Source organism: Mesoplodon densirostris, chromosome 2 (genome assembly GCF_025265405.1).
Source record: "Mesoplodon densirostris isolate mMesDen1 chromosome 2, mMesDen1 primary haplotype, whole genome shotgun sequence".
Classification (NCBI taxonomy): Eukaryota; Metazoa; Chordata; class Mammalia; order Artiodactyla; family Ziphiidae; genus Mesoplodon; species Mesoplodon densirostris.
The window spans coordinates 115,980,668-115,993,072 of NC_082662.1; the positions used below are offsets into that span (position 1 = coordinate 115,980,668).

At 47.1% G+C, this 12,405-nt stretch overlaps 1 protein-coding gene across 2 annotated transcripts; it reads right to left on the reverse strand.

Annotated features, from left to right (window-relative positions):
- Window positions 1–657: 657 nt before the first annotated feature.
- SSR2 (signal sequence receptor subunit 2) lies at window positions 658–7,754 on the reverse strand. Of its 2 annotated transcripts, none has more exons than XM_060088197.1 (6): window positions 7,684–7,754; window positions 6,916–7,070; window positions 6,139–6,237; window positions 4,354–4,462; window positions 2,383–2,460; window positions 658–1,243 (listed from the first exon to the last, which is right to left on the reverse strand). In XM_060088197.1, the coding sequence occupies exons 2-6, from the start codon at window positions 7,068–7,070 to the stop codon at window positions 1,133–1,135; spliced, it is 552 nt and encodes a 183-aa protein (XP_059944180.1). In that variant the 5' UTR covers window positions 7,684–7,754; the 3' UTR covers window positions 658–1,132. The 2 variants fall into 2 exon arrangements, with proteins under 2 accessions (XP_059944180.1, XP_059944183.1); XM_060088200.1 differs by lacking the exon at window positions 7,684–7,754 and adding an exon at window positions 7,610–7,679.
- Between the last annotated feature and the right edge of the window lie 4,651 nt (window positions 7,755–12,405).

The following is a 12,405-nucleotide window of genomic DNA, read 5'->3' on the forward strand; positions in this document are numbered from 1 at the left end:
TGTTGTTGCCACAATACCCACTGCCTTTCCAGAGGCCGTGCTTAGGTAACAACTCAGGGGATACAGGCGCTTCTGCCTGGCCTGAGCTCAAAGCAGAGGCATTAAAAGTAAGTTCAAGATGGGACTTCCCTGGCAGTCCAGTAGTTAAGACTCCATGCTTCCACTGAAGGGGACACAGGTTCAATCCCTGGTCGGGGAACTGGGATCCTGCATACCCCGCAATGTGGCCAAAATAATAATAAGTTCAAGCTCAAGAAAAGCTAGCTCTTAAATGGAGGAAGGCCTAGAATCAGGCATAAGAGATAGTTTCTCAAGAACAGTCAGTGAATAAATCACCCCTAGGTGGTCTCCCGGGGCATGAGAACAACTGCAGAACACTTTTCCCCATTCTCTCCTCTACTGTGGAAGAGGGGCTCACAGGCAAGGAAGGTTTAGGGGAACATATGGTGACTGGTGAGAACAGAGGGAAATAAGGGATGGAAGCAAAGGTGTTCAAAAGGGAAGGTGCGGGGGGTGGGATATCTCTGTGGGAACAGGACCCACAATCCCTAGAGCAAGGAGGCAGGAATTCAGCTCATTTGCCCAGGAGCCTGGGCAGTCAGGGCCTGAGTACCAACAGCAACCTGAGCTCATCCAGGTGATGGGAAAACAGACAAGTCAGGGTGGCATTTGTTTTTATTAGAAAACCCCATTTGGTAAGAGCTTCCCTAAGCCAGCACAGAGACTGGGTAGCCTCCAAGAGTCCCATAGCTTTCATCTTATCTTCCACCCTCTTCTGAGAGGGGAGTGGGGGGGGGGACGGGGTGGTGTCAGGCAGTCTCTGAAGTGCCCCCTCCTGGACCCCTGAGAGAGTTCACATCGCCAGCAACGTACCCCGCGGCACCTCGGTGGTGCACAGGGCCCCTAGGCTCAAGGCGGTTGTAAAAGGCTTTCCTGTTTGTATGGCTTCACGATGGAACCAAGGAGGCTCTCACAGACTCCAAGGTCTGGTCCTTCGCTCTGGTTGAGAGCAGGGCAGGATCAAGGAGAAGGTGGCCAAGGGCTGAGGGAGAAGAGATTGCCATTTGAGATACCCTTTGGAGTCTGGAAAGCACCTGGATTTCTTGGGAAGGGAGGACTGTGGAAGCCCCACTCAGTTCTTCTTCGTTTTGGGGGTGTCATATTTCCTCTTGCTGGAGTACCACAACAGCAGGGGGATGCCGATGGAAGGGAGAGTCATGACCCCGAAGGCTGCCCAGTCCAGCTGTGGAAGACAAAGGCCTTGCTTAGAAGTCTGGATTAGGGCACAGGAGGGGACCAGGAAGGAAGGGGTCCAATGAGAAAGGGAGCAGTCCAGCCCAAATTTTAAGCAGAACCTTCGCAGGAAGGTTCCTCTCTGGCTACTCCGGACACAGAATGGCTCGCTAAAGACCAATCTATATCTTTTGAGCTATGAAACCAAAGGTCTCACCTGACCCAACCCAATCTGGAAGAGAAGCTTCTCTCTTCCAAACAATCTTTGAGGAGGGAGATGCCCAGGAGATGCCCTAACAGTCAAGCCTCCTGCGACCTAACCCCTGCCCCCACCTCCAGCTCTCTCTTCCATTCCTCTGTCTCACATTCTGCTCTCTGGCCTCACTAAACTACCTGCCATTCCTGGATTGCACCATGCTTTTTCCCCACTTCTGAGCTACTCCCTCTTCCTAGGGTGCCTCCCCTTCCTTACCTCCTCTTTAATAAGTTAAACCTCCCTCCTCCAGAAAATCCTCCCCGACTCTCAAGACCAGGTGAGGTGTTCCTGTTGCATCTCCTCCAGAGCCTTGTGTATGACCTCTATCACAGGACTCTTCCCCCACTGACTTGTGCTGAAGCCTCTATGAGCCCATAAGATCTTTAACAGAAGGGACTGTGTCTTGCATTGTTTTCTCAAAGCAAAGCACAGAACTGAGCATGTAATTAGGAACCTCATAATTATTCCCTGAATGAATGAATAAATGAATCTCCTCATTCAGTACTTTAGGCAAATCTTCAAAGAATTCTCCCCTAGACTAGACTACAACGAAGTTCCCATTTAACCTTCCCAATGCTCTGCGACTCTTTTAATCTAAGCAGATATACTTTTTTAATCCTCAAATTAGACCCAGGACTCCAAGATGGAGCTCTACTCAAGGCTGAGCAGAGAAAAAGGGCAGCTTTTTTTGGTTCTGGCAATTGTGATCTCATTGCCAAAAGTCTCTAACCATGGTTAAATCAGGATATTTGATGGCTGTGTGTATCAGACATCAAAACACAGATATGACAAGAACCAACCAACTAAACATATCTTCTAAGGAAGCCAAAAGGTCCCAGAACCAAAAGCATGTTCTACTCCCAGGGGAATGACAAGAAGACTGTAAAGCTTACAAAATGGGGGGAGAATCTCCTATCAAACTCCCTCTGAGCCAGGATTCCTCCCTGTCCAGGTGCACTGGTAAAGCCAATCTGAAAAGCAGAAAAGAAGGGCATTAAGGCAAGTCTCCAGCTCTTTCTCATCTGGGAAAGGGCAGTTCCAACCAACCCAGTTCTAAGCAATAGATTAGTTCCCAAAGGCCCAAGAAAGCAACAAGATGAGGAAAAGTTTTTGAACTAGAGAGAGTTGGATGATTCTTAGTGTGTTGTAAAGATGAGTAAACTAGGAGCCAGGAGACACATGATGAGCATTTACTAAAAAAAGGTAGGACAGGTATGCAGCTGAAATTAAAGCCAAATCCTTCTATCTTAGCCTCAGACTCTGGAAAGAGTTGCTCACCACCACTGGCCCCTCTGCCCTTGGCAATCATTTCCCCATTCCTCAAGTGGAAACACTCTTCTGTACCTCACAAGTTGACATGAGGCTCAAGTGAACTAATGAGAAGGATTCTGGAGAGTATAAAGCCCTACCCAAATGTACATTACTAGTGGAGGGGCTGAGTCTGTCCCACATTCCTTTGTCTTGGAGAGCAGGCCAAGAGTTTGAAGCGCATTGCAAACAACTTTGCTCTAAAGTGGCCGCTGAGCCTTTACTTTTGTGTCTTTTAACCCATCAAGGACCAGGTGGAACCAAAGAGTCTTAGAGGTGGTTCTAAAAGCACACATGATAGAAGGTATGAAAACATAACCAGGATTACAAGAATATGGTTCCACATGGTTTATAAAAAAAAGATAACTCAAAAAAAAAAAAAAAAAAAAGAAGATAACTCAGAGAGTGCACTGAATGTTTAAGACTCTTGGATTTCTTTTAGCTCTATGGTTGACTCTGTTAAGTCCCTTCCTTACTGTGCACTCACTAAGTAGCCTAAAGCCCACCTGTATTTATAAATTCATGACCCAAGCTTTTTGAGGGCTAGGACAGTGTCTTAATCTGCTTGGTATTTCCTAGCGTCTAGCACCTTGCAGGGGCTCAATAAATGTCTGCTGACCTTTACATCAATCAGTTAAGAGACTGGTTATCGCTGGGTTTCCATTCTATATGGGAAACAGAAAGAAATCTAAGACAAAGTCCCTTGCTTCAAGGAGTTTATAATTAAACTGGGAGATGGGAATGAGGGAAAGACCTAGATACAGGAAAGAGAACGAATAAAGATGGTCAATAATTAAATGTTCAAGTGGCATAGACTATAAGAGCTACAGAAGTTTAGATGCAGTCAGTGACTGTTTAGTGAAAGAATGAGTAGGAAAGAGCGATATGAATTGTAAAAGCAGAAGAATCAAGGAGACGCAGCTCAGAGCTAGGTCTTGAGGAGGCTTTGGATAATGAAGTGGAGGAGAGAGAGTACAGAGAGTACTTCAAGCAGAGACCAAAGGCAAAGTGGAAAGAACGAGCACTGAGAGTGGGGGAGGTGCCACAGGAAGGAGCTTGGTCTAATTAGGACGGAGGGTCTTAGAGGGTAGAGAGAGGAAGGGAGAGGCAGAACACAGTGAGAATGGTGGAGGGTATGGCGAGAAGAGGCAGGGAACTCAGCCTTGCTGCAAGAAGCAGGGGCATTCTAAGCAAGGGAAAGACACAGACACAGCGGAGACCAGGAATCATCTGATGGCAGCACAGAAGACAGATGGGAAGGACAATGATGGCAATAAACTGGGCAGCACATGACACTGTACAGATTAAAGGTGAAGCAGAAGGGAATGCTACAGTACTCCTCTCCCATTCATTTCAACTGCTTGATTCTGAGACTTTGTAATTTGAAACATACTTCCTTCCTATTTGAAACATACTTCCTTCCTATGATGATATCTCAAGTTTTTGGTCCTTCTTATCTTCCACAGAATTTAGCACCTGCTCTGGAGATTTTCTGCAAGAGTTTTCAAAGGAAGGCAGAGCCGAGCCCCATCCAACTAAGGGTTTGGGTAACTCACCACAACAGGCCCATCCTCCTGGGCCAGATAAGTAATAGTTGCTGAGGTGAAGTTGAAATAACCAGCCTTGAGAGGGCGCAGGACCACGGTGTGGGAGACGTTGCTAGCACTGACCCAAAAGTTAAGGAGGGAAAAAGATGAAGCTCCAGTTGTAACAAACTTTCAACTTAGGGACGAAACGCACCATTCACAAAAAGAGTTGCCAACACATGTAATGATTTCACATCTGCAATATACTACGAAAATAATAAACACGGGCTTTTTTCTAAGCCTGAAGTGTGTGGTATAATATGATGTCTTTCTAGCCAAGTCTTAAGGGGTCTATGACATACTCAGTATTGAGGTGTTTAAATTAAACTTTTAAAGCAATATAGGTTATGGATCAAAAATCAGTCACTTAAGGTCACAGAAAATCTTTCGCTGCCTAAAACTGCAGGAAGTTCTTGAAAATATAAAACAAAACCCCCCCAAAACCCAAAGAGAACACTTACCCTTGCCAGAAAATCTAAATATATTTTAAATCACAGGGGAAAAAATAATCTAATTCAAAACACTCAGGAAATAACCAGTAGATCCGAATAAGGGATTTATTGAAGAGGAGTCTTTAAAAGGTCACCCAGGGGATTTCCCTGGTGGTCCAGTGGTAAAGAATCCACCTTATGATGCAGGGGACACGAGTTCGATCCCTGGTCAGGGAACTAAAATCCCACGTGCCACAACTACTGAACTCGTGTGCCTCAACTAGAGCCCATGTGCCACTAACTACAGAGCCCAAGCTCCCTGGAGCCTGTGCGTTACAGCTAGAGAAGAGAAAACCCACACGCCACAACTAGAGAGAAGCCCACGTACCACAACAAAGATCCCTTGTGCCGCAACAAAGACCCAATGCAGCCAAAAAAAAAAGTCACCCAGGTCCTCCACACTAGCATCCCACTGAATTTTTTTTTTTAAATAAATAAATTTATTTATTTATTTTTGGCTGTGTTGGGTATTTGGTGCTGTGCGCAGCTTTCTCTAGTTGTGGTGAGCGGGGCTACTCTTCCTTGCGTTGCACGGGCTTCTCACTGTGGTGGCTTCTCTTGTTGCGGAGCACAGGCTCTAGGCATGCGGGCTTCAGTAGCTGTGGCTTGCGGGCTCTAGAGTGCAAGCTCAGTAGATGTGGTGCACGGGCTTAGTTGCTCCATGGCATGTGGGATCTTCCCAGACCAGGGCTCGAACCTGTGTCTCCTGCATTGGCAGGCGGATTCTTAACCACTGTGCCACCACCAGGGAAGCCCCCCAGCTGAATTTCTTTTTCTATTTCTTTCTTCATTTTTTTTTTTTTTTGCGGTACGTGGGCCTCTTACTGTTGTGGCCTCTCCCGTTGCGGAGCACAGGCTCCAGACACGCAGGCTCGGTGGCCATGGCTCATGGGCCCAGCCGCTCCGTGGCATGTGGGATCTTCTCAGACCGGGGCACGAACCCGTGTCACCTGCATTGGCAGGCGGACTCTTAACCACTGCGCCACCAGGGAAGCCCCTGAATTTCTTTTAAAAGCACCTTATACATCCTCACCCAGCCACAAACATCTGTCTACAGTCTCCCAATACAGAATGTTTTAGAACTTTATGATCTGAACTTCAGGAACCTCCTTCCTCAGGCCCACCCTAAATCATGCTCACACAATTCTCACCAGTCTCTCTTGCCCCATCTTATCCAGAGTGGTGACAAGAATGACCCTGCTGATTTGCTTCAACATTCCCACCCACCACCACCAGCCTTCACCACCCAGTGTCAAGAGGATACGGAGCAATTCGGTCCCATTTGACGTTGAGCATTCCAGAGACAATACCAAAGTCTTCTGGAGGGAAGGAATCATCAGATAATTCCACATCTAATGCAGCACTAGAAAAGGGAGAAAACAAAGAAAGGTTAGTAATGGATATAAAAGTAAAGGAATCAGCAATCAAATCTGCCTGCCTGTCCTAAAAAATCAGAACTACAAAAGACAGATATGAGTCACAGTTATTTGGGTTTGTTGCACTGAAGAATCCCAGCCAAGGCCTGGATTCTGGGCACCAAAATACTCAAATATCTAGGAAAGAATGGGCCTAAATCCATTTTTGCCCCAATTTCTTCTCACGTGTGTGTGTGTGTGTGTGTGTGTGTGTGTAAGGAGGGGAAGAGGAGCAAGATGCATGTGGAAAAGAACATTAAAGGGAATAAAGTTAAAAAAAAAGACCAAAAAAATGCTAATGAAAGAAAGGAAGCTGAAACTAAACCCCTGAGGTAACGAAGGATCATACATTTTCTGCCTTCTCATCTTCCTCTCCCTGTTTCATCACAATTCTTGCTTCTTCCCCACTCTGAAACTCTTCCAGCTCAAAAGGTGGAAGATGGTTCCCTGTAGCTTAGGTAAGAATTTCCTCCTCTTCCAGAAGTAGATCCAGCAGTATATTCATTCACTCATGATATCTGTTGCTGGAAATCTCCCAAAGATAAATCACTGCTGGTCCCTGTTCCCAGCTGGGAAATCTAAGAAGCCTGAAAAGGGCCCAACCTATAGCTCCAGGGCCTCCTTACCTTGAGCCAACATTGTAGATGTTGTACTGTAAGGTCAGGTCTCGCCCCTCCACGGCATATCTATTCAGCAGTGATTTGGAGGCCAAAAGCCTGGCTCCTTCCTCTGCTTGAGTGACAGCAAATAGAGCCAACACCAGGAATGCCAGCAGCCTCATCTTTGGAGAAAAAAGCAAAGTGAGCAGTCAACCCAAGCCTGTAAAACCAGCAAGAGCTTCCTGACAGCCCTTTCTTACAAAGTCTATCAAAACTCTTTTGAGCTTATCAAAGCAGCAGCCCCTTCTGCAGAGCAGTCTCTAAGCCATCAGCGCCCTGGGTGCTCCCCAACTGGTGCGATCTTCTGAGAGGACTGCATGTGACCGGACTCCTTGGGCCGCAGGATTTCGGCCGATCTCGGACCTGCAACAGTCTCTAGCTTTCCTTCACGCAGGAGTCCCCCACGGCTGCTGCCTTCCCGCTGCTCCCCCTTCTCCACCAGCTTCCCTGTGATCCCACGCCGCGCTCGCAGGGTCCTCCCCCACGCCCCTGTATCCCACCCTCCATCCTTCCCCCGGGATCCCATTCGTCCTCGCCCTCCACATCCCTTTCTGGGGCCCTCCGAGAGCTCAGTCCGCTCTGCCCCCTCCCCTCCTCTTGCCAAGACTACACGTCCTCCCGCCGGCATGCCCTCTCTCCTCGCCGCCCTCCCCGAGCTAACACTCAGCCGCTGAGTGTTGTGCGGACGTGAAACTCCCCGGCTCCCGCTGGCACCCCCAGTGCCTCCGGACTCACCGTGCGCACCCTCAAAGCCTTTCGTGGGGGGTGGGGGGGCGCCAGAACCGGAAGGGAGCGTCAGCACCCGAAAGACCGGAAGTAAGCTCTGGCCGGAAACTTTGGTGCTCTTCCCGATGCCTTCTGGGAGTTGTAGTTCATAGACAAGCCCCACCTTTCCCTTTGTAGTACCCGCCCGCCTCCGGGATGCGACAGCTCCAGGAACAGGCTTGTGTGTGTGTTCTCCACGCTCTTCTTTCTTTCTTTCCTGTTCTTTCTTTCACGCTTTTATTATTCTGCAGTCTAGAGTGACTTTTCAAGCTGGCTTGCCGTTACTGTAGATGACTAGCCCCTGATTAAGTGCTTTGCGGAACTGGCAGACCTAGAGATTAGGGTCATCTATGTAAAGTGTACTGTCGAACTAGGAATTAGAGAAAAGCTATTTCTCTCGAGGCTATTCTTCGTATTCCCAGGCGAGAAATTTAGTCATCCCCTATATCCAATAAGTCACCAAGCCCTGAACTTTCTTTAGAAGCCCTTTAAGGCCCCGCAAAAGTAGATCCTTTCTTCTCCATTCCCACTGTACCCGCTTTAGTTCATACACATTGCGGTTGCTGTTTTTCATTGCTGTGGTCTCGCTTTCTTGGGCCTTTCCCGGCGCATTTCAATCAGCTACCAGAAAAACTTCCCTAAACAGCATTTTGAACAGTAGACTCTATGTTCAGAGGATGGACTGTGAAGTTAGGCAGTCATGAATTCAAGCTGTTTAGGTAACCTTAAGGCAAGTGTTACTTCTTTAAAAAAAAAAATATATATATATATATATACACACACACACACACACACACACATATATTTATTTATTTATTTGACTGCGCTGGGTCTTAGATGCAGCAGGCGGGATCTTCATTTCGGCCTGAGGGATCTAGTTCCCTGACAAGGATGGAACCCGGGCCCCCTGCATTGGAAGTGCGGAGTCTTAACCACTGGACCACGAGGGAAGTCCAAGTGTTACTTCTATAAGCTTTGGTTCCCAAATCTGTGAAATGAGATAATTATAGTATTCTCAAAATGCTGGATGATCAAATAGGATAATGTATATAAAACTCTTAGCATATTGTCTGGCACATTTGTGTGCTCAATAAATGGTAACTATCAATATTGCTATTATCCTATCTCTGCATTGTGGCATTCCTTCATTCAGTATGCACTTATTGGGCACCTAATTTGTGCCTAGTACTGTTCTAGGTACTGAGGACACAGTGATGAACAGGACAGATAAGGTTTCTACTTTCTGGGGGCTTAACATTCTTGTGGACTAATAAACATCACCTGTATTTGTTTTAGTATCTCCCCCCATTCACCACCTCCCTGGCTAGAGCTCTTTGAGGACAGGTGGTCTGTTTTCCATTGCTTAGTGTCATGCCTGAGCACACAGGACATACTCCAGGAATGAATAATAACAAATTCTCTACACACAACCTTCAGTCTGCTCCTACTTCCTTTGTGTGTGGCTTCCTTCAAATGCCCTGTTGCCTCTTTCCTATCCAAATCCAAGCCCTCCTTCAGGGCCCCGCTCTAGTCTCATCCCCGCTGGGAAGCCTTTCTTGGCTTTGCCAGACTGCATTGCTCTTTTACAGCACCACAGATTAGTAATTTTTTTTTCTGATTTTTTCTGATCTGGAAACTCTACTTTCATGATTAGATGCTATTTCTCTAGTATATACTTATCCAAAGGTCCTGCAGCAATGCTGAACACACAGAGGTGCTCAAGAAACACCTGCTGATTGGAGGAATTTTCATCATCTCCGTTTACAGTCTCCCTAGTGGAATCTATTCTGACTAGAGGAGAGATTTTGAGAGTCAACTGCTGGGAATTCCCTGGTGGTCCAGTGGTTAGGACTCCATGCTTCCACTGCCAAGGAGAGAGAGAGAGAGAGTCAATTGCTAAGGGAAATGTTTCTGTTGAAAGACTTCCAAAAGAATACAACTTCTTTCTGCCCTCCTCAAGAGGACCCCAAACCAAGAGATTGAGTAGAACTTTGTTAGATGTGCAGAGAACTGTGTGCCAGGAACAGAGGCATGCAGAGCTAGGCTGCTTACTGTGCCCCCAGGATTGTGTCACTGGTTTTAGGTCCTATTTCCTGGTGTTTAGGACAGAGCCCAAGCTGCCCACTGACCTCTCTTTTGGGATCTGCAACAAGAGGGCCACCAACAGAGTGTGTGACCAAGCTGAGAAGGAAGTGGCAAGCTGCTTTCTTGCCAGAAAGGTAAGCACCCAGAAATAGGGCCTTGCTGACAAATCTAGGGGCCTCAGATGGGCCTCCGTTAGCTAGAAGTGGTAAAGGAGTGAATATGAGCCATGCCAGTTTTCAGGTAACATCCAGAATCAAAGCTGTTACAGTAACTTTGCAACAATAATTTTTTCTCTTTTACATTCATTTTTTTATTGTGGTAAATATACATAACATGAAATTTACTATTTTAACCATTTAAAATGTACATTCAGGGCTTCCCTGGTGGCGCAGTGGTTGAGAGTCCGCCTGCTGGTGCAGGGGACACGGGTTTGTGCCCCGATCTAGGAGGATCCCACATGCCACGGAGTGGCTGGGCCCGTGAGCCACGGCCGCTGAGCCTGCGTGTCTGGAGCCTGTGCTCCCCAACGGGAGAGGCCACAACAGTGAGAGGCCCGCGTACCGCAAAAAAAAAAAAAAAATTGATGTAAAATGTACATTCACATTGTTGGGCAGCCATCACTACCGTCCATCACCAGAACTTTTTCATCTTCCCAAACTGAAACTGCATACCCATTAAACACTAACTCCCCTTCCTCCTGTCCCTAGCCCCTGGCAATTACCATTCTACTTTCTGTCTCTGTGAATTTGACTACTCTATATACCCCATGTAAGTGGAATCATACAAAAAATCATTTTTAATTTATATAAATAATACATGCTTGGGCTTCCCTGGTGGCGCGGTGGTTGAGAGTCCGCCTGCCGATGCAGGGGACATGGGTTCGTGCCCCGGTCTGGGAAGACCCCACATGCCACGGAGCAGCTGGGCCCGTGAGCCATGGCCGCTGAACCTGCGCGTCCGGAGCCCGTGCTCCGCAATGGGAGAGGCCACAACAGTGAGAGGCCTGCGTACCAAAATAAATAAATAAATAAATAAATAAATAAATACTTAAAAAAAAAAAATCAAACAATACTGAAATAGTGAGTATAAATGTCAGGATGCAAACTTAGATGTCCAAGAAATGTTAACTTCCTTATTTTTCTACAATCAAACCCAATTTCTGCTTCCAGCCCCTTTTCCATCAGGTAGTAAGGACTTAAATCCCTGTTAATGTAGGGACTACCCAGCCATTTTCCTCCAATGGTGCCTCTAGGTTTCTAGAGGGCTCCCGATGTGCCACAGGCATGGGGTGGGGAGGGGATCAGGGACTTCCGGTGCTTGGTCATCAATACTTTTCCTCTCTGGTGGCCACTGAGACATCTGGATCCTGTCTGCTCTTGGGCTGTGAGTTCACACAGAGTGCAGGTGCATCCCCCTCAGCCTTATCCCAGGCCTTCCCAGGCACAGTGCTCCTCTCTCTCCCTCTTCCTTTCCCTCTACTTTCCGTGCCTCTCTGGAGCCATAGGGAACTCGGCTGAGCTCTCACAGGCCCTTCACCTCTTCCTTGCTATTCAGTCACTCCTCAATTCCACAAACCAGCCTGGGACCTGGGATGAGCAGAAATCCTGAAAAGTGTCCCAGACCCCCTACCTGGGCACAATGTGCATTTTTGGGAGCAGGCACAAGACTCCTCTTGCTCTTGGATTCACCAACCCATTTGGGTTTTTCCTTTGCCATCCCCTCCAAATCCCAAACTATGTCAAGTCGGAGCTAGCGGAGCCTCAGAGCTCTTCTGAGGGATTTATCCACAGATAACTAAGATCCCCTCTCTCCTGTTCTCTCCTCTTTCTTTTCTTTCTCCCCAGTTTGGTTGAACTCTATCTAGATGAAATCAGTTGGGTGAGGGGATAGAAGTGATGGAAAACCGGCTCTAATGTCTCTAGTATTCCTTCAACAAAAATTTACTGATCATTCTCCAAAGTGCCAAGCAATGTTCTGGGCCGTAGGGCAAGAGCAGTGGACAAAACAGACAAAATCTCTGCCTGTCTCATGCCTTTCTTTCTAATGAGGCACTGTCCCATAGAACTTTCAGTGAAAATGGAAATGTTCTATAATAGCTCCATTGTCCAATATGTTAGCCACCAGCCACATGTGGCTATTGAGCACTTGAAATGTGACTGGTCAGACTGAAGAACTAAAATTTTTAGCTTTATGTCATTTTAACTAATTTCATTTTAAGTTTGAATAGCCGCACATGGTTAGTGGATTGGACAGCACAGCTCTTTTATATCCTGACACCTCTCTGGCCTTTGGCTTTGAATTCCAAAAGGCCAGGGTTTTGATACCCAGTAAACCTTTTCTCTGCTTTTCTTCTGAAACAACACTTCTCCCCATCACTGGGAGAACTCACTGTCTGAGGTACAGCATATTGGACAGCTCCCAGCGAGTCCCCAGGAAATGCCCAGATCTTGACTGATTCCACTGAGTGCCTGAACCCAGGGGAGACACCTTCCCTGTGGTAGGTGCTTCTGGGTGTACAAAGCACAGAGTGCTCCCCTTCCTGCCCTCCCCCTTACTCCCAGTCTTCCAACTCATTAAGGGGGAAAGAAGCTGCACTTCCTTTGGAGG